Source organism: Manacus candei, unplaced genomic scaffold (assembly GCF_025592945.1).
Source record: "Manacus candei isolate 608988 ecotype Guabito, Panama unplaced genomic scaffold, ASM2559294v1 h1tg000064l, whole genome shotgun sequence".
NCBI classification, from domain to species: domain Eukaryota; kingdom Metazoa; phylum Chordata; class Aves; order Passeriformes; family Pipridae; genus Manacus; species Manacus candei.
In genome coordinates this window covers 3260043-3283433 of record NW_026138112.1, presented here as the reverse complement: position 1 = coordinate 3283433, position 23391 = coordinate 3260043, and the positions used below count along the sequence as shown (strand labels likewise).

Sequence of the window (23391 nt, the reverse complement as noted above, 5' to 3'; positions counted from 1 at the left end):
CCTACCATGGTTAGAGGGCTGTGCAAACACTGTGACAAAATTTAAGCATTAGCCAGGCTGCTTTAGAGTCCAGCCCCTTTTTGCCTCTGTCTCTTCAAGCCAAACAGAGGTCACCCACAGAGTATTTGAAAGAGGCTGCAATGATATAAAGCACCCACATCTCTATCCTCATTCATGGCTTGGAGAAAGATTCAGAAAGAAAATGATCCTTGCTGGCTCTGTATGGCAAAAAGCCACAGCCACCTCCATTCTCCCAAAGTGAGGACCCAATGGCCACAACAACAGATTCTTCTACAGATGCATTTGGTGATACTTGTCTAATGGATGCACAAGGTAGTGAGAACCCCAGGTTGTTCCTAGAGCTGTGTGCCCTCACATTACAGCTACCAGACACCCCTGCTCTGTGTGCAGGACTCACAGTCATGGGCACCGAACAGAAGTAAGCTCATGGCTCCAGCTCCAAAAAGTAGGTCAGGCTGAGCCACTGGTTATACTGGGAGCATGAATGAGCTGCCTGCAAAATCTCAGTGGTCGGAGGTGGGATCCAGGCTTTGTTTTTTACCAGTGATTCTGTCTGAGGAAAAGAATGTGCTAAACTTGCACTGCTAGAGGAGGGAAGAATGCATACAAGGAAAACAATTCTACCCACAGCAGGTAAGGAACAGTGCCAGCATCATACTATCAGTTGCAGATGACGGGTGATGGACAAAATTCCCGCCACTTTCTAGATTTCTAAAAACACCTCCTCTGGGTCCAACAACAGACTGATAGAAAACACAGCCCACAGAAGCAGTCCCTGCCAGATGGCGTGTTTTGAACCACTATTAATCTAGACAACCTTTTGCACTGTTCAAAGAGTTTGTCCAGGAATGAAAAAAAAAAAAGCTCCCCAAAATGCCTGGATGGAAGGAGCGGTCCCGGCAGCATCCGCTTCTCTCTTTGTCTTCTCCGCCAAGCATCTCCCGGCAGAACCAACCCGGGAGGAGGAGGCGCCGCTGAGGCAGCGGGGCTGGTGCTGGGTCAGGGACCCCGGCAATAGCGAGCCCTGGGGCGTTGTTCCTGCGGGAACGCCGGGATCCCGCAGCGGGGGAGCGCGGGGGGCCGGGGCGGGGCCGGCCGGGCGGGGCGGGGCGGACCCCCCGCCTTCCCCGGCGCCTCCCCGGCCCGCAGCCCGGTGCCCGCCCGGTCCGAGCGCGGCGGCGGCGCGGCCGGAGCGCGGCCATGGGCTCCCGGCTGAGCCGGCAGAGCAGCCTGGAGGAGGAGAGCGGCGAGGAGCCCTGCCCCGGCAGGCTGGAGGGCGGCCGGGGCGACTTCCACCTCTCGTCGCTGCTCCTCCACCCGCAGAAGCTGCCCGGGGTGCTGCGGAAAGCCTCGCCCGCGCCCTACGTGCGGCGGGTGGGGTGGCTGCGGGAGATCCAGGCCACCATCCGGGAGCACAAGCGGGAGCACGCCGTGCACATCCTCCGGCTGCTGAGGAAGGTACCTGCTGCGGGGATGCGGGCCCGGGGCAGCGGGGCGGATCGGGGCAGGGCAGGGCAGGCACAAAGGGCGGTGCGGGGCCGAGGGCTGCAGCAGGGATGGAGCCGCGGTTTACGAGCTCCCTTCTCGGCGGCGGGGGTCTGCAGCCCCCCTTGGCGGGGCGAGCCGGGCTCTTTGTGCTGCCTTTCTCCGCTCCGTGCCCCGGCGGGGCGGGAGCCGCCGCGCTCGGTCCCTGTCGCGGCAGGCGACACCCGCCCCGACCCCCAGCCTGGGCGAGGGGCACCTGGCTTGGCTGCCGGGGGTCAGAGAGGAGAGCTAGAGGAGAGCTATGCTGCACGTAGGAAAAGGGGCATCCGAGTCTGGGCTGTCCCCATCCACACCCCTCCGTGCCAGCCCCTGGGTGTGCTCAGGAGTGATGCCCCCCAGAAAAAAAGCCACTGCCGTCCCACTGCCACCACATCCCATTATGCCCACCCAGCCAGGTTGGCTGAGACCTGTCTTTGGCAGAACCCAAAATGGTTTTGGAGAGGACCTCTGGGACAATCTAGGCTGAGAGGAGAGATAAAGGGGTCAGTGTATCAGTGGGAGCGTGTTTCTGTCTGCCGCCATTCAGGAACAGAAAAGCCAGTGTGCAGACAGCGTGGTGCCAAACTGATGCTGAGGACAGAGCCCTGCTGCTGGAACAGAGCCATCTCCTCCATCACTCACTGCTACCATCACTTTCCAGGCAAACTCAGCGGCCCTAAACTGCAAGCAACTCTGAAATTGGTAGCATGGGGGACAGACAAATCCCACTTCTGATTTGGACATAAAACACTATCAATTCTTAGCTTATCACGTTGCTTCATTAGATAATGGTCTGCTTCATCTTGGGAACACACACTGCTCATCTTAGTAGTAAGTGACCTTTGGGTGTGAGTGTGGTAGAGCAGGGACTGGCTCGCTGGGAAGCTTGTGCAGCCATCGTACCAGGGAGCTGCAGGGAGCTGATTAACAGCTATGTTCTGCACATCCCTGGGTTTTACAACACATCCAGCAATGGTGGTCAATGCCCTGGGCTACCAGCGAGTTGCACACTCACGAATAAGAATTTACAGGACCAAAAATTACATCTCTGGTTTTGCTGTCCACTACCTTAGCATTCATCTGAGGATTGTTACCAGCACCACAAACACTCTTCTTATCACACGTGTAGACAGATAAGCCCTCAGCAGAACTCTATGCTTGCACCAGTATGGCAGACAAGGGCTGAATAAGATTTCAAAGGCAGTTTTGGAAAGGCACCGTTACAAGAAGCTTTTGAAGAAAGAGAGGCAACCACTCACTTCATGGACGTGGCAATGTAACGTGAACAGACTTTTGTAGGGTATGCCAGAGGCCAGAACTGCAGAATGTCATTTTCTATAGTGCTCAACACCTCTCCTTGGGACTGAAGCACTGAAACCCTCCACAGACCTTGGAGGTCTCCAGAAGGTCCATCTCTGAACAGCCACGGTTTGAATGCTAAGTCACAGGGCCATGTGGAATAGAGGGTCATTTCTAAGCTCCTTTCAGGATCACTTAAACACTTGGCTTCCCCACATCTGTGCTGAGAATTACCATGTCCTGAACACTTACATTTTGCCCACTGCCTTTCCAGTTCCCCATATTATTCCTGGTCCTTATCTCTGCCTGTCCCTGTCAAAACAGTGGCCGTCTGTTCATCTGCTCGTGACAGAGCAGTGGGACATGCCTCCTGTAGTCACAACAGAACCTTCCTCGCCAAGTAAGACAGGAACCCATCCAGCAGCACCCCAAAGCCTCAGCTCACAGAGTGCTCAGAGGTTTCAGAGACAGAGGGCTGCACCACCACCATGTACCACCCCCTTCAACAGCTGAGCACAACTATCACCCAGTCTGGGGTCATGTATTGACAACCAGTCCTCCTCACGTGTCCAGTGTCAGCTTCAGAGAATAGTATGATCAATCCTTTTTCTCATTTACAAATTTTCTTCACTCCATGACTAAATTCACCCCTTAGCTTGGTCCCCAGCATGTCCTTCCTTACCTTGGCAGCAACACGCTCTCGGGGGTCGCGGATCAGTGTGTCCCAGGGGACGGTCTGTTTGTTACCTGTAAAAAAACAGATACCTTGTTCACTCTAGTGGACAGGGAGGATATTTAACGCCACACCTCATCACTGTGCCTTGGGCCAGGGTGCAAATACCCTAGAGAGGGCAGGGAAATGGTGGGACGGGAATCACAGCCTCCTCGGGTGAGCAGACACGCTCAGCCAGGCCAGAGGACACGGGTTCCCCATGTGCCTCCTGCTGCTCCTGGCAGACACACACCTTGTGCAGCCCTGCAGATGGAGTGTATCTGCCAGTGGTTTTTGATCTGTGTTCTGCAGACTCCAAAGGGCTGTGGACTACTCCTAAGATGTTGATAGGGTGTGATAAATAGAGCAAGCAAGCCAGGCAGAAGCAGATCCGCTAACGGAGATGGAAGACCCAGCATTTTAGAAGACTGCACAGAGAACAACTGCAAACCACAGGTGTACACGTGCTTTGTACATCAACACTAGCTCCATTGCACATCTTCAGCCTCAGAAATGCCCACCTGCAGAAGCCAGATCAGCTTTCCTGCTGATCTAAGTGGGCATCGCTCAGCTGAAGCCAGGGGAGACATCAGACTAGCAAAAAGTCTGGTGTGATCTGTTTTCCCTGTGCTGAGACAATGACCAAGTGTCATTTTTAAGACAACAGCACTAAGCCAGCTGAACTGGCAAGACTTTTAATATTCTGCTCTCAGCAGCCATCCTTTAGGTGGTACAAAATTTTCTGAGAAATGAGGGAGAGAGAGAGAGAGAAAGGGAAATAAGTAAGATGAACCAGAAAATGCCTCTGGGCTAAGAATTTATGGAATATCAATGTGAAGTGAATATTTACAGCTATATTACTTACAAAACCCTCGCAGGCAGGATTTATAATGGGAATGCAGATTCATCTTAATGGTAAAGCTCCAACTGGGGGACTTTAATTACTTGTCTGACATCCACTGCTGCATGCCCAGCCATGCCATCCTCACGGCAGATTTCTTCATCTGTGCATATTACACTTGGCGTAGGAGGCTCCATTTCCCTGAAGCCTTATGGTTAAGGGAGACACTGGCATGATGCCTTGGTACGCTCCTGGCCCATATCCAGCTGTGGCTGTCTGTCCTTCAGGACTGATCCACTGCTTGGCTTCCTTGGTTTCTTATGGGTGTCATCTGTGTACACACAGTGATGGGGCTGTAATGCATTTGATTTGTTGTCCCGTTCTCCACCAGATCTGTAACCAGGATTTCTTTGATATTGTTCTTTCTGCTCAATCCAAGCATATCCAGAGCAGGATATCCAGCACTCTCTTATACTGGTGCTTAGAGTTTAAGATCCCACACCTCTGCCAGCTATGGCTCCATCCCTGTTGGTGATGTATGTGCATACATCCAGCTTTTTTCCCCCTCTCTCTCCTTTTTTTTTTTAGCTCTCAGTCACTGGGTGGTGCCTGAAGCACACGCTCGGCAGAGCAGTGCGAACATATGGGGCACCCATTTGCTTATTCATTTCTCCTGTCAGCAGCATACAGAATGGGGATAAGACTTGTTTCTTCCCTCAGCTGAGCCCTCCTTGTCAACTGAATCAAACCCAGCACCATCCCTATTAAAGAGGTTTTTCTTGTTCTACATTTCTACTCCTAAGGTATTTTTTTCTTCTCCTGTGATTTTTGTGCGAGTACGTTATCTGTCTTTCCTGGATTTTTTTTGTTTTTCACCACTTTATGGTACCTCCTGATTGTAATAACTATGTCATATATTAACTCTTGGCCTTCCTCTTAACAAGAAACAGCTTAGTTCTTTGCAGTATCACCCATCTGACTCCTGGGGAGGCTTTTTGTTCCTAAAGCTGCTCAGGTTTCTTCCAGCATGTCCAAAGGTGTCCTGTACCCTGGTCCAGGCAGATGAGTTGCATGGACCACAGATGTTCCCTTAACTCATATTGTGGAAGGTGGGAAGAGGAGTCCCTCTGACTGTGGTGTAAAGCCACCTATAAATGTACCATTACACCTAAAAGACAATGCTGCCAGCACTTAGTGCTTACTGAAAAATTCATAGTACAGCTAAACTCATAAGGATGGGCAGGACTTCTGCTCAGCCAGCCACCACCAGGGTGTAATGGCAGCATCTAAATACCTGAGAAGAGTTTGATTCTTCCAGAAAAGCTGAGATTGGAGAAGCATCTTTAGAGCCACCCTTCCTGCTTGGCTCCTTCAGCAGATTCACACGTAGAGGCTGACAAAACTGTGTTTCTCTAAAACTAATTCTCTCTGGGCTCCAGCCATCCTGAAAATTATAAGAGTTCTCACCTTCCTGTAATAGGTGGAAAGAAGGTGGAAGCCCTTAGGCTCACTAGCTCAAATTAACACTGCATCTCATTGAGCTCTCTGGCTGTCTGCATCCCCCAGCACAGAAATGCTTGGTCAGACACAGCTGCTTCACCTCTGTTAGATAATTTCCTGTACTGAGCATCCAGCTGGCACCTCATCAGATTAACTTTCTGTTTTCAAAACACCTCATGGTTATAGCTATGAGGAAGCCCATGTATGACACTGTCTGTTTTTCGTGTAGGACCTGGGACTGGAAGGAACATTCCTCAATGAAGTGCTCTACAAAAATGCAACTTTCCTCAACTTGGTGGATCCCATCTCCCATGACTTGCTGATGAGCCTCGCTAGAGATCTGCAGTGTCCCAAAAAGGTGAGTGTTCCCTCAGCCCTGCAATCCTTCAAAAACATCCACTGTATGCCCTGGGATTGGCAGCAAATAGATTGTGGGACATATTTCTGTACAAATTAGCTAAAATTACCTCAGCACATGAGTGCAGCTGAAGGAGGGGGTGGTTATGTGCACGGAAATCAGGAAATTACTTTTTGTGCCTATAAACCTTGGTGACAGGGTACAGTGCCATATTCACTGGTATCACAGGGGTTCAAAGCAGCTAGAGCTTATGGGGGGCTTAAGGGGCTGCAGAGGAGAGCAGAGATCTCTGCAGGAAAACCATCTCTCTCTTCCCAGACCCTTTGCCATATATAACTACCCTAACCCAGTATTACTTCCCCCCAAACCCTCCCAGATCTCCCAGTAAAGGATGGTGCTGTAGGAATATATTGCAACTCAGGGTTCAAGAAGTAAATGTGTTACATGCACATTATCCCTGCACTGCTCCAGCACTTCCCTTCAGAGCATGAGGTGAGCAGAGACAGAAAGGCAAGGCTGAGCACACACAGGCAAACATCACAGATGCCACAGTCCCACTGCAACACCAGCACCTATTTCTGTTACCTTTGCCACCACAAACACTTGGATTTGCAATGTATCCATTTGCTCATCAGGCTTGGCAAGTGTCATGTTTGCTTTATAAAGAGAGCAGTGGAGTAAATTTCTTATTCAAAGAGAGATATTAAGTACACAGAGCTCAGAGCAAGCAGCAGCACCCCAGGGAATACACTGAATGCTTGGTGTAGATTAGTGGCATTTCTAACCTTGTTCTGCATCTCCTGAGGCTCACTGATAACAATTAGCCAGTCAGGTCCCAACAGACAAACTACATTTAGCCAAAGTTTAATCATCATTATTGGGCTGCAATGCAGCCTGAAAAAATAAATCTTTTCAAGTGTAATCTCTGTGCAAATTCTATACACATCTAAAGGAGGGGGGTGGGTTGCAGCACTACTTCCTCTTTAGTCATACTTCATTTGACCTTATCTCCAGCTGCTCTCCCAGACCATCTCCAACCCCATGGTGTGCAGTGCCCCTCAGGGCAGGCAGCAGGAGGGGATGTTACCCTCCTCACCCAGGTGCTCAGTAGATAACGTGCTACAATTTTTATACACCTACACAATACCCCCCTCTCATTTCATGCCTTATAGATGCACATGCTTATCTGCACTGACACACATACCACTACATAGATATGATTTTCACCATTCCTAAGGAAGATGTTGAGCACCTGAGCTGCCCCTCAAAGCCAACAGGAGTTTAACTCAGTGGTTGGAGAGATTCAGTACCTACAGCACCCTTCCCAGAACACACACCATCAGACCACGTACCATCTCCGACCCTGGCTGAGCATCTGGTGGGTGTAACTGCATTACAGGCAAGCAGGCTGAGTGCAACTCCCAGTCTGTCAGTGGAAATTAAATCAGTGAGGACACGGGAGAGAACAGGAGGGTAATTCTCAGTTGTGTGAGCCAGCAGTCGCTCGCAGAGCACTGTGCCAGCTGCTGTGCTGAAGCCTGGTGTGCACGTGCCCCCACTTGGAAAGGTTTGCTGCACAGTACAGTACCAGGCCAGCACAGTACCAGGCCAGAACAAGGCACCTATCCCAAGAGCATGGGCTAGTCCCTGTGGGTTCCTAGGGGGGCTGGGATAGGGGTCAGGGGGTGCTCAGCTGAGCACTAATGCTGGGATCCCTCTCCACTGGGCACAGCAGAACTGCCATACGCTGGCAGTGCATCCCATGAGGGTTGAGCTGATTCAGTGGGTGTTTGTCAGCATTTGGAAAATACGGTAGAGAGGGCAAAAGTCTCAGCCTTCAGCATCTGCCATTTGCCATTCTGCTTCACCAGAGGAAGAGATTCTGTTCAAAGTCACTGCATCAGAGAACACGTGCAAAAAATAAACACCAACTGTCTTGGTGCCATGTTTTCCTGGCAAGTTACTGGAGTGAACTACTGGCACTGGCAAGCTCCCACACTCAAACCTCCAGGAGCAGAATGGACTGCAAGGAAGTAAGATGGACTAGGGTGAAAGTTCCCTCTCCTGACATCTCCCAAACAGGGCACGGGAGGGCACAGAGTCAGGGTACTGCTGCAGGAGGAGCATTTCTCCCAGCAAGAAGCACCTCAGGGGTGGGGCAAGGGTGCCAATTACTGAACTTTCCACATGAGAGTATCAGACACAGTCAGTCCAAAGACAGAGTTTGGGGAAGCATGGTAACAGAAATTTAGCACTGTCCTGTAACACAACAAGTTGGCAGCTTGTCTGCACAGCTGGGGACAGGTGCTGCTGAGGATACAGCAGTGAGCAACTGAGACACCCATGCTGTCCCTACACTTCTGAAAGTGGACAACTTTTGAAGAAAAATATGCAGGGAGTCCCTGTACAGAGCAGTCAGCCACATCTACTTCCCTGGGTGTTGCCTGGTCTAGAGCTGGTCCCTGCCACAGCTCTAGAAAATAACCCCCTCTTCTGGGCTCCACTTGCTCCTGTGCAGGGTGTGAAACTGTAGCCCCACTCTGGGTAGGAACATGATGGCTGGGCTGGGGTCCTTCCTGGTATTTCAGAGCTCCTACTTCTCCCCCATCCCAGGAGGAATTAACACGTGGCAGAGGCATCTCAGGCCTTCTCACCATTCCTCTTTCATCTTCTCTTCCTCTTCATCTCCTCCCTTACATACATGCCTGCTCTTCACTACCATCCTACCATCTTTGCTCCCTTCCCATCTACCTCGTCCCTGCCCCTTGCCTCATATTCTGCTATGGTCCAGGCAGAGTCTAAGTTGTCCCTTTGCTTTCAGGAATATGACCCTTGGAAATCCTCAGACAGGATCTGCAGGCAGCTGATTTACCACCTGACACCCCACTCCAAATGGCACCGGCACGGCATGCCCCGGAGGAAGTCCCAAGTGTGGTAAGGAGCCTGGCAGGGACAGGATGGGGGATCTGCCTCTAGAAACTGTGTTGCACCATCCCAGTGTGCCTTCTCAGAGAAGGGCAGGACTGAAAACCATGCACGGCAGCTGCTGTGCAGTCTCTTACAAAACCCCAGCAGGGTCAGCCCCAACACCCCTCTCCTTGATCTCGTTTGCCATTTACTCTTTTTTGTGTAGTCTTACAGTTCCTCCCCCTCTCCAAAGCACACTGAACTCAATCCCACTGATTGCACAGCACAGACAACCCTCCTGCAGGGTGTTTGGCCCCAGAGCTGGCAGCCTTGCAGAGACACCCACGTGCCAGCTGAGCTCTGCATCCCACTTTGTCCTTGTTTATATCAGTAAAACCTCCCTGCCTGTGGGAAAGGTGTCCCATTATGAGGCACTGCCATAAGCTGATCACCCCATTCAGTAGGAACCACTTTGGGGGGGCTGGCAGAGATGTGACCATCCTTCTCAACTCCCAGTTCTCTGCCAGCACCCAGAGAGGGCCTGGAGATGGTGCTGGGCCTCATGCAAAGGCAGCACAACTCAAAGCACGTCGGCCACTGACAGGTACTGGATGGCAGCTGCTTTCCACTACCAGAAATGTATTCAGACACCTACACTTGTTCCCTCCTTGACACTTGCTAGCTTTTGTAACCAGATAAAGAGCAATCCCCACCTTCTCTCCTCATTTTCTTTGAGCAAACCCTGCTCCTGTGATGCAGATCACCAATGCTGAAGAGAAGACAGAGAAATGACTAAGAAAAGAGCCCATGTCAGCCCCATTAGCTTCACTGGAATAAATGCAGGATTGGATAAAAAGAAATGCAAAATCAGCAGCACACTGAGAAAGGCCTTGGGCTTTTCTGAGACTTTTAGTCTTTGATGTGTGCCAGCAACTTAAAATCCCCCACGGGAATTGACATTTCTATCGTACCTTTCATTCTGACTCAGAGGCAGATCCCCAGTGCATCTTAAGGAATAAAATCCCTAATATCATGATTTCCAGGCCATCTGCCTCTCATACCTATAGCCCCACTTTGCCACCAAATCTGAGCACTCTGAATGCTCTCCTTCCCAGCACCCCACAGCCCAGGGCTGTTTGTGCTGCTTTGCAGGTGGGAACCACAGCACAGAACAAGACTGAGGTTCCAGAGCTGAGTCCTTTCTGGTTTTCCAAGTGAAAAATCCCTCCCTGCTGCTACTAACTCAACCCTCTGCCTCCATACTCCTGCTTGCAGGCAGAACAAACCTCTTTTGGTTGTTGGACTCCAGGATGAAGAATCAAACTGGAAGTGTTCTCTGTGATTGCACAGCCCAGGGACAGCAGAGGACTGCAAACTGCTGCAAACTCATCACTTACCAACAACAGAGAGGAGGTCTGTGGCCAGAGGAAGAGCTCTGGGCCCCATGAACCCAAATCCCATGCAAATCCCAAAGTCTTGGCCAGGTACAGAACATCTGTGAGCACAAACAGGGAGAGGGCAACGAGGCAATGTGCAATGGAGGGAAATATAGGTCTAAAATGGGTGGCCTTACCTGGAAACCAGGCCCAGTTACAAGGTGTTACATAAGGCACAAATTAATCTTGATTAAATATTTAACAGAAGAGCTTCCTCTTTTAAGTCTAGAGATGAAATGGTTTGCAGTTTGCAGCAAAAGACGCCTGCAGAGTTGGCATCCAAAGCTGCTGCAAGAAAACGGGTGTTGTCAGTAGCAGGAAGGCAAGAAATAGCTGCTTCATTTGGAGATACCAGGGCCTGAGTTTGTTCAGCCAGGCTGTTTTTACATGATCCAAATTCTCCACTTCTCTCTGTCAGCTAGTAGGAGTATTTTGCTATTAGTGTCTGTTTCAAAACCCTTGGCTTGTACCCTTCCTGCCATTGAGGTCCTGTAAAGAGCATGGGGTAGCAGCAATGCTTGGAAGGAATGTCTAAAATCTAGTGGGGTTTAGGGACAGCAGAGAGGAATCTGTGCATGGAGACCACATCAAGGAAATTAATCCTACTCTCACTTTTGCAGTGTCCTGGGCTTTGGCATCTGGTTTTCACAGAGCTGATGCAGGACTCCCCTTTTCTCCAGTGAAATGCGATTTCTGCTTTCTGGCAGTATGTTAGATGGATCCAGGAGATAATTAACAAGCCCAGCCATACAGAGAGCTTGGAGCATCTGCCAGGTTTTAATTACATTTGGGATGTTATAGAGATGTGGTATGGGAGATTGAAAGGACCTGCAATACTGGAGTCAGATCACACATCAGGTGTTCCTCCCCACTGCCAAATACAAAAAAAAGTGGGTCACACACAGACTGATGATAGTCCACATCTACATCTACCAGCTACTCTCAGTGGGACCCACACCCAGCAGGTACAAACCTGAGCCACCCATGAACTGATAGGGCAAAAAGGATAAGATACATTTCAAGCACTACTGTTTTGATACACAGGCAGACCCCATACAGAAATGTGGAAGGACAAAGCCTATTTCAACTCAGAATACTCAGTGGAACAGCAGCTGGAGTGAGCAGGAGAGATCCAGTCCAGGCTGTGTCTTGTTTCTGTGCTTGACTAAGCTGCCAAGGTGAAGCTGGGAGGCAGTTTGCCCTCTGCATCCGTGCCTGTGAGTTCCTGACAGTGCTTGTCTGCTTTATACAGTGAAGGGTTAGCAGTGTCCCAGCTGTGCAGTCACCCAAAGAGACTATTTCAGCTGCCCAGGTGATACTCAGACAAGTTTGCCACACTGAAAGAAAGGGGCTCAGTTCTCCTTTCCTGCAAAATCCTGTCTTGGGTCTGCAGCTTCCAGCCAGCAGCCTGCACCCTACTGGCCCTGACCCTGCTTGGGTTGACTGCCTAACCAAACTGGGAAGGTGAGCTCTTGGGGATTTACTCTGGGAGTTTTAAAATTTAAAAATTCAAGAGCTGGAGGGTAAGATTTCCACAGCAGGGACCAGCATAACTTTACTGCACAGTTTTCAGTCCCTTACATCCTAATGGGAATTCAGTTTTAGCATCATTTTACAGTTGTATAGATCACTCCCACTTAACGAGCTGAATACATCCTAGAATGTTGTATAACTCCAGCTTCACTTTCTCATTAAATTGATGTTTGTAGTGTAAAGATTAAGAAATGCACCACTACACAGATGTAGGCTTTTTAGGTTATCAACACCACATCTGTGGCATTTTGACAGGTGCAGAATTTTTTAGATATTACTAATTCTTGTTTTCAGAAGTCTTGAGGCCTCCTTTAATGGTGAATTAAGGAAAATTGTCACCATCTGCCTCCAGAACAGGGCTGGACCCAGAGGGTGTATTACTTTTTGAGAGCCAGAACAGTTCAAAAAGAGAGAAGGGTATCAGGTGAAGACAGGCTTTGTGTGGAGAGCTGGATCTCAGCCTAGTCTGCGATCAGGAAACTGGATTACAACTGAGCTGTCTTGGCAAAGCCATGTCAGGGAACCTTAATGTATCTTCCACTTGCATCATCCCCAGAGCTGGCTACTTCAGTGTAACTATTTCCTTTCTGGAGTGCAAAGGATCAACCAAACCTGGATCCACAAAACAGAGCTTTACAATCAGGGGGTTCCTAACATAGGGGAAAAAAACCCAGTTTTTTTGCACAGTGACTGGTTCTGGAGGAGCAAAGGCAGTTGTGTGTATGGAGTTAACTCCTAAACGACATGTGTGTGAGCTTTCCTTTTCACAAGTCTCACCACAGTTTTACTTTGCTCATCTGAGTGAATTTCATCATGGCTAATCCAAAACTGGGTGGAGAACAGAGTATCCCTTCCGGGCTTACTGCTCCATTTCTGTTACTGACGTGCATTGCCCAGACGTTGCAGCATTAGATGCACTTTTAAAATGCAGTGAAAGCACTTGTGTCTAGAGGACTTCAAGGAAACAGCCCTAAAGGGATTTGGATCTTTTTTTTTCTTTTTTTTTTTTTTCCTTGAAAACATCACTCAGAGCTGTGGCTGACAGCTCTGGCAGATGAGATCCCAGCCTTCAAATGGCATGAGGTGAATATTAACTACAGCTTCATGTCAGCCTTATGCAACAGGGTAAATAGGCACCATCATTCCTGCTTTAGCAAAAGGAAGCCAAGTTAGAGAATACCAGTGAGTTAAGTAAAGCCATATGGTAATAGCCATATGGGAGCACAAGAAGTGCCCCACACAATGTTTTCAATAAGCTGCTGCTCACAGAGATGTCAGCTGGACAGACATGAGCTGGTGGATGAGTTGTGAAGAGAGGCAGGAATTGTGCCCTCTTCTTACAGTGCAGAGCATCCCAAGCACTACCCATGATGAGGGTTCCCAGCAGCATCAAGAGGCAGATGCAGCTGGAAAGGCTGTTGGAGGTGGCAGAAAGGGTCATCCAGCAGCTTGACACTGCCTTGTCAGAGTCAGAAGAAAAAGGCCAAGACTGGCAAGCAGGAGAAGCAGGACACTTTGACAGAGAGACAGTGAGTGAAATAACAGAGGCTGAGTGGCAGATGGTAGTTAAAAGCCATCAGCAGAGACCTTGTGCCTTTGTGACTGTGACACAGTTGAAGGTCTGGCAAGGACATAGGCTGATACATGATATTTACAGTGAGGAGGCAGCATTATTCCCTGCTTTGCTAGGATAGGCCTAAATAATGAAGGGAAACAACCTGAGGTCTTGCACGGATCAAGTGGCAGCACAAGGAAGGCCAAGGGTTCCCAGCTCTCCTGAACACACCTTCAAGAACAAAGTGAAGATGACAGCAGAGCCAGGAGAAGGAGAGGCACTCAGCTGCATCAACACCTACAGATGTCCAGGTCCCACCCCAGTTGCAGAGGGAGGGGGGTAGGAGAAGGGCTACCTTTGCATTCCCTTGTCTCCCCACAGTTGGTCAAAAGAGCTTGGGCACAAGGATGGAGATGTGACTAAGAGACTTCTCCTGGAAGTGGCCTATTTGTGCACTGCCTCCATCTTTACAGCAGTGTCAGGCCCAGCCTCAGATCAGCTCGAGTTGGGGTAGTCTGTACTTTTGAGGCTTCTCTTTCCTTTTTCATGTTGCATTAGAGGCAGCTCAAGCCAGCCCTGCACAGCAGCACCCTGTGCCACAGAGAGGCAAAGCAAGCAGATTATGCTAAATAGGCAATTAAAAAGCTCAGAATCCATCCCCTAAATCACTCCTGAAAGCAGGGAAGCCATCCAGACATGCTTGTCACAAGGTTCTATGGAAGGAAGAGCAGCCAAGAGATACCTGACTCATGGCTAATTAGCCACTACTGGCAGTGCCTGTTAATGATGAAGGGGATGCACAGGAATGGGAGTTTCTGGCATCAGGAAAGTTTTACATTTGGAGACAAATTAAATGTAAAAATAAAAGGAGGGGGAGAAAGCTGGTAATTCTCCAGAGAAACAGGCAGGGAGTGGTAGACATCCCTCACTGCTGAAATCCTGTCTGACTCTTACTGTCTCCTCCCAGTCTCTCTCCATAGCATGGAGACAAGGAAGTGAGGCTGGGACTCCAGGAACCTGAACATTCCTGGGCTGAACATGCTCCTCCAAACCCCACAAAGCTAACAACAGGCCAAACACTGCTGTGACTGCTGCAAGTCCCAACAGGGCAACACTCAAGAGCCATTACACCCCTTCCCCGCAGCCACCAAAGAATTTAGCTGATGAGCAAGAAAATGAAGGGATTCAATGCTAATAAAAGAAATGTGCTGAGCCTGCAGCTTCATGGACTCAAAGAAGGACCTGGAAGATGGCCTAAGGGTTAGTTCCCTTGGGACAGGTCCTCGAGACAAACAACTAGCAATTAATTTCAAGTCTCCTAATTTTTCCATCTCAAAACACTCTGAATTTGCTTATGCTAGCTGAGTTCTCAGGAGGCAGAAGATTTTTATCCCAAAATAAAGCCAGGAGAGGCACAAGATGGTTTCATCCCCTTCCCAGCCCACACTTCTCACTGAGAGAAAGGGGGTTTCTTCTGACACCTGCAGGTCCCTCAGGCCTCTGCTCTGTCTGCATGATCCTGGGTGGATCTCACGTGGCCAGGGGACTGCTGGCTAATGCCCACTGAAGAGCAGAGCTGGCACCTAGGAATGGATGATTGGCAGTGAGGGTGGAAGGAGGACTGCCTGCACATCCTTAGGAGGAAGGCCTGACCCTAAGATGGGAGCTGGGAACAATGGAAGTAAGAACTTCTTTCACATGAGCGAAACAGGGAGATGTACCTCCAAGAGCTCTCATCCCTCAGCAGGGCTGGACAGGGGTTGCAAGCAGAGTGTTGATTCCTTGTAAACAGGAATCTGAGCCGGCAACTTTCCCCTCTGGATGCTGCATCCCCAGGCAGGCAGTAGGGGATGGACTGCTGATTGCCCTTGTTTCTTGCTCTAAGTTTCACAGAATTTTTCACTCAGAGCCATTTTTCCAGCATCTGAGGGAGTGGAGGTTTGTTTCCTCTCTAAGTTTGCTGCAGATAATACAAACACAGTCTGCTTCCCTGAATCCAGAGTCCAGATCCTTGTTAGATGCAAATCCCCCCAATTATAAATCTGCCCAGAGCACCAGTTGTGGTAGCATGAGGTTAATCCAGCCCCTAGTGTTTCTGCAGCCCTCTGTCTACAAGTCCCACGGGCATCAAGAGCCACATTTCTAAGTAGCTGTTGTGTCTCACACAAAGGAAAAAAACCTGCAGCTGAGGCAGTCTTTAAGCCTATTTCACTTCCAGAAATTAGGGGATAATAGATGACCCATTTCCCTGGAAGTAAGCCTAGCATTTTCTCAGCTGCTGCACAAGCGACTGAGAGCTCAGTGTCCTGTGTATCCTGCCCCCCACCCCCTCACACTCCCTGAGAAGTAGAGCTTAAAAGAGCTCAAAAAACCCCTCCAAAAACAAGTGTCAGATAATTCAGAGTCAAGCACCTACCCACGTCTCCCTGACCCTTTTCTATCAGCAAGTACATTTACCTCTAAAGCAATAGAGGAGGAGTGGCCAGCTGTGCTGGGCTCTTCCTAGGGATGGTATTTATCTGCACCTCTTGGAGCTGAACAGAAACACCAAGGAGGTGAGGAGGAGGCTGCCAGGGTTCACAGCATGCATGGGGTGTCAGATCTCATGCTTCAGCACTTACCAGAGAGCCTGGCTGCAGCACGGGGGCTTATGTCTACCAGGACGAGGCTCCTACAGACACATCATCCCTACAAGAGGCATTTTTATAGGCAAGAGAACAATTTAAGCACAGGAGGAGCCCACAGTGCTGGGACAGGAGGCCCAGAGTCACCCTGGCAGGTACAGCAATGAGGGCAAAAGGAAGCAGCAAAAACACAGGAAAGGAAAGAAAAACAAGCCAGCAAAGAAGGGAGGGCGGGCTCTGGCACAGGACAGGAGGGTTTAAGCACATTCAGCCGGGAGCAGTCCAGTCTGCAGAATCAATTACGGGAAGATAATTTGTCTGCTCGATTAAAGCCTCCTTGGGGTATTGGCTCGTTGCTGGGGAGAGCAGCAGAAGGTACCTGCTCTGGTCAGAGCACGATCCGTGACTTATTACTGCAGTCCCTGCACAGCAGTCAACAGGAGGGGAGGCTTAACGGGCGGAGAGAGACAGCGAGCACATTGCTTTTGTCTTTCAGACATTTCCCCTCACTTATCACTGTCTGCACTCAGAGCCAAGTCACTGTAAAGGGGACCCCAAGAGCCATTCAGACCTGCCCCCTGTTAAGAAAAGAAAGCTGCTGCTGCAGACGCGGAAGGAAAAACGGCACCTGAATGCTGAGGGCCGGCAGCAGGAGCGGTGCCGGCTCAGACGTGCCCTCCAGTGGTCCCCATCCCCAGACCAAACTGGGCTTGTGCCTTGTAGCTTTACAGAAAGGAAGGTTTGAGGAGGCTTTGCATAGACCGAGACAAGGCTTGGGGCTGGGGAAGGTGTCCCTACGCTTGTGCCTCCTTTCTGTGTCCCCCACCCCCCCAGAATCTGCCATGGCTTGACAGGGCTGGGGAAGAAAATTCCCAGGAGCCACAGGCTGCATATACACAAAATGGGCACTGAAGTAGTTACAGTCTTGCTTCTATGCTTGTTTATCCTTTATTCCCCCCACACACAACAAAGTCTTATTTTAAACACATAGAGGCCAGAGAAGGCTTCTTCTGTATCTCTTGTACCAGCCCCTTATGGATATAGGGGACTGTTTCCACCATGCACTCAGGTTCACAGAAGTTTCATTTTTCTCTGCTTAACCTGACCAGTATGAATGCATACCTTCACTGTGCATTTGATGCTTGGTTTTGCTAGAAAAAAAGTACTCCATATTAAACACCCAGTTAAAACACAGCTAAATGGATAACCTGAGACTCTTCCAGCTTTGAGGCTGGTCCCTGATAGACTTCATACAAGTTGAACCCTCTTTTGTGGTAGATTGTGCTACACCACTGCCAGTGGTTGGTGACAAACTATACCAAAAAACCACAGACATTGTTTTTCTGGAGAGTTAAAAGAAATGCAGCTCCCAGGCAGCCTAGGCTGATCTCAAGGATCCCTTGGATTTGTAGGAAAAGGGAGGCTTGCCCAATGTCACCACAGCATGCACAACTGCTACTGCTATTGCAGCAGCTAAAAGAACTGCACCACTGCTACAAGCAACATGGTAGATTAATTCTTCACAGTCTCATCTCTGGGGCCCTGATGTTGGAAAGATATCAAATACTATCTTCAAGTGGAGGCCCTGTGGAGACCTCCCTTGTGTGCTTTCAGACCAGTTCTCCAGGACATCAGGCTCTGCTGTTTGACAGTACAGACGAGCACTGCTCCCCTTACCCCTCCTGCAATCCACTCACGAGTAGTGTGAGTCATCTAAAGTGTAAATATTTAGTAAGTAATACATTTTACTTACAATACTTTAGGGTCTGAATACAAGCTAATCCATGCTGTTATTACTTCTCTACCATGAGAGCTCATTAGTTTGAATGCACGCTTGCAGATACAGCCTCAGCCTGGCACAGTGAATGCCCACGGGAAACACAAGGGCACATAGAAATAACCTGGGCAAAGTGCTATTAAACCCAGAGCAGGAATTTGTGGGCTTAAGAATTGACAGGGCAGGCCATGAGGTCTTTCCACCTCACGCTCCTACCACGAAGCACAGCTACAGGTTTGCCAGTGTTGAACGTGTCCACAAAGGGCTGTTGCCTGACCTGATGCACATTTATTCATTCATGTTAACACATGCTCATAGGGGAGCATTAAGGACTGAAATTTCCAGGATGCCATGTACTGCATGTGTAAAGCAAAGCTGTAGAGGCAGCATCACATCCTCTCCACAACTACAGAAGAGCCTGGCAGTCCTAAGGCTCGTAGGGACATTCTCACCTGCCACGGGAGCTCCTGCGGTGCTGCAGCCTCCTCCGAGGAAATTGCATGTCCCCATGAACCCATTGCTTTCAGGGACTGGCTGTGCCACAGGAGTGCAGGACACTACAGAGAGCCAGATAGGAAGAGTGGGGACCTTCGAAGTGGTGGTTAATTCTTAACCCACCCTGATCCTCCCAAGCTCAACAAGGCACTTACAGACCCCCTGAGCACACAACTGGGGGTCCTACTAAGGCTCCCGTGTCCTTAGAGCTAGATGTGTCTGAAAGAGCAGCAAGACTAACATAATTTACACTAAGGGATTAGGTTCTTCTATGTTACACCAACACACACTTTCTACTCAGTTTTGCAAAGTATCCCCACCAGCTCCTGTAGCCCCACAGCTCCCACTTCTCACAGCACTCTCACAAACCCGCAGTTCATTATAACACTCCACTCCCCACTCCCTTTGCATACCCAACAGCCCCATAACACAGCTTTGCCTGCTGTACAGCTTGCCTACCTCCTCCTCTCTCCGCTTGCCAGGCAGACAGCAAAAGAAATGGCTGAAGCCATCTCTGAGCACCCTTATGCCCTCCCCGCCTCCTCACAGCTGCAGCAGATCCCAGATGATCTGCTGACCACAGAGACCCAAATAGGCAGCCACTGGTGCTGCTTACTGACTAAGTGCTGGTTGTGAAAGCTTAAAGGGACATGCAGTAAATCCACTCCTGGAGTGCAGTTTGCCTATTGGTTGTTTTCCTGGTAAAATATCAGTTTTTCAGCCATTTAACACTGCTCTCCTCTGCAGCAGTCTGTTTGTGGCAGACCTTGGCATTCACCTGGAGAGGTGGCTCACAAACAGCCCCCACATAGTGCAAACCAGTGCACTTTGAAAGTTTGCTTGCCTTGGTTATTTTTGCTTTCTATACATGAGCGTCCGTACACACACAGACAGACAAACCCTTTGAAATCTGCTGGTGGAAGACACTTTAGCATCCTGTGTTTAGCCAGTTCTGGCAAAGTTCATGTATAGGTGCTGAGAACACACAGGAAAGCCCCAGGACAGCCTGCCCTGAGGTATGGTGTAAATGCTTGTTTCCCCTATAAGCTCTATTAACCCTTTGCTTAATGTTCTAGCCCCTGCTGTTAACGAGTCCTCCCCTGTCACAAGCGCTCTCTCTCTTGGGTGAGATGGATGGGAGTGCTTCCCTTAATGATCTCTCTCCCCTTTTCCATAATCAGCCTGAAGACCAGCCTGCAGAAGAAGGTGAGCCAGGACTCCATGGATTTGTCGGGGATCCCCCTGACCATGCGGGATGTCCACCGCATGGCCTACTACCTGCAGAACAACGGGGACCACCTCACCTCCGTGGACCTGAGCTTCACCGAGCTGAACGATGACATGGTGCGCCTGCTGCTGCCCTTCCTCTGGGCGCTCCCCAAGCTCACCCACCTTTCCCTCAACGGCAACCGGCTGACGCGGGCGACCATGAAGGAGCTGACTGACACCATGAAGGACATGAACAAGTTCCCTTGCCTGGCCTGGGTTGACCTCGGCAACAACGTGGACGTCTCCTCCATGCCGCAGCCGCTGCTCGTGGGCCTGCGCAAGCGGCTCAGCCAGCAGACCACGCTGCCTACCATCTATGAGGCGCTTGACTGCGACTCTGAGATCGCCGGCGGGCACGAGGGCAGCCAGCCAGAGGATGAAGCAGCCGGAAGCACCCCGCCACGTGCTTTTTCTCAGCAGGGCTGCGAGAGGTGACTGAACAACAGGCCGGCGCTGGCACACTGAAGCCACCCCAAGGAGCAGTTTCGAGTACAAACATCAAGCAGAAGGCCAGCTTAGCCGGCTTCCTTTGGCTCTTTTCCTCTCGCCTTTCCTGACATCTCCCCCCCAACCTACTGTGAGATAAAAGCCTGTCGTCCCCCCGCAACGTGCTCCGCTCCCTCCCCTCGCTGCCAAACCCATCGCCCACGTTCCAGAGAGGAACCAGTGACTTACAGTGAACCTGGTCCCCAGGCAGGGTCTCACTGGAAGACGGGAAAAGACCTGTCGGAGTCAAGAATATCCTCCAGCAGCCATTGGGTTGAGGGAAAGGGATGGGGGGGAACCTAAAACAGAAACAGGCTTGTAGTTTACTTCCTTTCTTCCTTTTCCTATGCACCTTGGAAACCTTGGGACCTGCAGCCTTGAGTGTGGAAGGAGGTACCCCAAGAGCCTAGCTGCTGTGGAGCTTAGTTGAAGAGGCCAGAGCTGGAGCCCGGCAGTGTGTCTCCCTCTTGTGTCTGGCTCCTTTTGTTTTGTTTTTTTCCTATTGTGTGTTTTGTATGAACGTCTGAACAAAGGGACCTGGTCAGAGACCATTGGATCACATAGGCTGGGGCGGACACATGGCTTGGAACTGCAGCATCAGGATATTTGCTGTGTGACCGGGGTGAGAGGGAGGGGAAGAAGGTATGTGTTGGTGGGAGCATGGGGGATGGGATGAGTTGGGATGGGATGGGAGGAGGGGGGAGAAAAGGGAGGGAGAATGGTCTTGTGGATTAGTAGGATTGGTTTCAAAAACTGTGCTTTTGTACTAAAATTACAAGTTCCAAGGTACTACAATTACAAGTTCCAAGTGAAATTGAGGAAAAGCTGACAAGCTAAGCACCTAACTGTGGCACTAGAGGAGCAAGCAGTGAATGTGCCAGAGATGGGCACTTCCCACAGCAAAGCTCAAAGCTTTGGCTCCTCGTGGCATATCGCATACCTCGTAATACAGACATGACGTGAGCAGCTGCATCGCCATTTCCAATGCTGCCCAAAAACCAAACCACTGATGCAGTATTTCTAGTGTTTTCCATGTTGCTCATGCTCTATGTAAACATAATAAAGAGTTCTCTTGGACATGAGCGTGAAGCACTTCAGAGTCTGAGTATCTGGGTTGGTCACAGATTGAGCCAGCAGCCCAGGCACTGCAAGAATATGGACCAGGAGTCCTCATGCAGTGCCTGAGCAGTGTGGGAGAGGATCAGGTACCATTCATGTTGGTGAGAGTTGTTCATTCCTTTAAGGAAAGACAAATATGGGTGTTCATTTGTGGTAGGCTGCCACCCTTCGTGCTGCAGGGGGCTGGTCCAGATCCCTCTACTGAGCCTTCCTTCCCTCCAGCAGATCAACATTTCCACCCAACTTAATGTCATCTGTGAAATTCCTGGGGGTGCCCTCGATCCCCTCATCCGGATAATCAATAAAGACATTGAACAGGACTGGCCCCAGTACTGAGCCCTGGGGAACACCAGTAGTGACCGGCCCCAGCTGGATGTAACTCCATTTACCATAAGGCCCCAGGCTCAGCCCTCAGTTTCCTCCCCTGCTGTGGAAGAGATGGTATTAATTTTTTCTTCTTTTCCTTCCAAAATACCTTTCAGCAAAAATGAAAAGCATTTCAAATGTCAGCAAGATCTGCTTAAACTCTTACAGTCTAACCATAGCAGCACTCTGCTCTGTGCCAAGAAGAAAAGTCGGGCACAAAGGATTTAAATGAAGGCTTGGAGCTGCCTGGTGAGCCAGTGCATACCTAGAAAGAAGGAAAAGGGGCACTAAACATTTGGTCTTTGGCTCTGAGCAGTGTGTCCCTAGAGCTCTGCATCAAGGCATCTTCACAGCTTCTCCAAAACAGTGGCACCCCTGCAAAATGAGGCAAGACCCCCAGTGTGCAGTGCACCCCTGACACAGCTCCTCCCTGCAGAGCTCCTGGCCGAGCCCCAGGGAGGATCTGTGCAGCCTCTTTCCAGCCCTGCATTTGGTCTGAGCTGTGCTACCCAGCAGGATGAGGATGAGACATCCAGCCCCTTGCAGGGGAATTCTATGCTAATCGCTGGCAACTCCAGGAGCTGGAGATAAAGCATGGCTTGAAACAGCCTGGTTCAGCTGAGCAGCTGGGGGATCTGTGTTTATTCCTCCATATGCTTTCGGTTCCTTTGCCATAGAAACCTCCCCATGGGGACCTGGTTGTGAATAAGTACATGCAAATGCAAATCATGAGGTCCTGGCCTAGGAGACTGCCACTGCTTCTTGGATGAGCTCCGATGGGCTGTAACTCAGCTGTGGAGGAACCATCCCAGCACCCTGTTCCCTGCCAGCTCCTGACCCCACTGACAGGTGAAGGGCTTGGGGAGCACCGGTGTGCATCCAGCTCCAGAGCTAGGAAGTGCCCTGGTGTCCCCCACAGATGAGGTGTATGCTCAAGGAACAGGCCTGGAGGCTCCAAATCCACCATTTTCATAAAAGCTGAGTTCACAAACCAGAGAAGATGATACAACCCAAATGAGCCTTTCCTTGCATTGAATGAGAAAGCTCAGGGCTCTCAAAGGGGATTAAAGGGATGAGCTGCTAATTCAAGTCTCCCCACTGATACCCAGAGGGACCAGCTTAGTTATGCTCCTGAACCAGGGGACGCCTGCCCTGCAGTGAGCCCCTGTCTCCTGCTATGTAACAGGAGATGGATCCCTGCCCTTCTCAATACTCTCCTCAGTACGTGCTTGCTGGTGTAGGGTTGTAACCTCAGCTGCTTAAAGCCACACACACCCCTCAGTATCAAAACTCACATATCAGGCTCTCTCCATCATTTTCATTTTTCTCAGCCTCCCTCTCCATGCAGGATGCAGATGCTCAGCCTGTGATGGGACCTGTGTCACGCAGCAGGGAGGAAGCTGCAGCTGCCCAGGTAATTTCACAGTCCCTTCCCTACCTGACCTCCCACCAGGGGACCAGTCTCACAATAGCTCTCCAAGTGAGACATTTAAGCACACCTTCCAAGAGCAGTCTGCTGGAAGGAGAGGTCACCAGGTACAAAGCATGTCCCTTGAAGCTGTTGGTGAG

The 23391-nt window shown here is 50.2% G+C and overlaps 2 protein-coding genes across 3 annotated transcripts in view; one reads left to right on the top strand and one right to left on the bottom strand.

The window, feature by feature from the left end:
• GGT1 (gamma-glutamyltransferase 1) overlaps window positions 1-19120 on the bottom strand; it is a 57209-nt gene extending 38089 nt beyond the window's left edge. For both annotated transcript variants that reach the window (XM_051805349.1, XM_051805353.1), the window contains exons 1-3: window positions 19042-19120; window positions 18540-18644; window positions 3527-3591 (exon numbers count right to left, since the gene is read on the bottom strand). The gene's annotated coding sequence lies outside the window, so the exon portion shown is untranslated. The remainder of the gene's footprint in view (window positions 1-3526; window positions 3592-18539; window positions 18645-19041) is intronic.
• On the top strand, window positions 1215-21429 carry LRRC75B (leucine rich repeat containing 75B). The gene is made up of 4 exons (XM_051805365.1): window positions 1215-1479; window positions 6127-6255; window positions 9077-9189; window positions 19764-21429. Exons 1-4 carry the CDS (start codon window positions 1222-1224, stop codon window positions 20284-20286), a joined length of 1023 nt encoding a protein of 340 aa, XP_051661325.1. The 5' UTR covers window positions 1215-1221; the 3' UTR covers window positions 20287-21429.
• The last annotated feature ends 1962 nt before the right edge of the window (window positions 21430-23391 follow it).

What these genes read in the sequence shown, in the direction of transcription:
- LRRC75B (XM_051805365.1), top strand. Translation starts at nt 1,222, where the DNA reads ATGGGCTCCCGGCTGAGCCGGCAGAGCAGCCTGGAGGAGGAGAGCGGC. An exon ending in TCCTCCGGCTGCTGAGGAAG is followed by an intron (nt 1,480 to 6,126) that starts GTACCTGCTGCG and finishes TTTTTCGTGTAG; the next exon opens with GACCTGGGACTGGAAGGAAC. An exon ending in ATCTGCAGTGTCCCAAAAAG is followed by an intron (nt 6,256 to 9,076) that starts GTGAGTGTTCCC and finishes CTTTGCTTTCAG; the next exon opens with GAATATGACCCTTGGAAATC.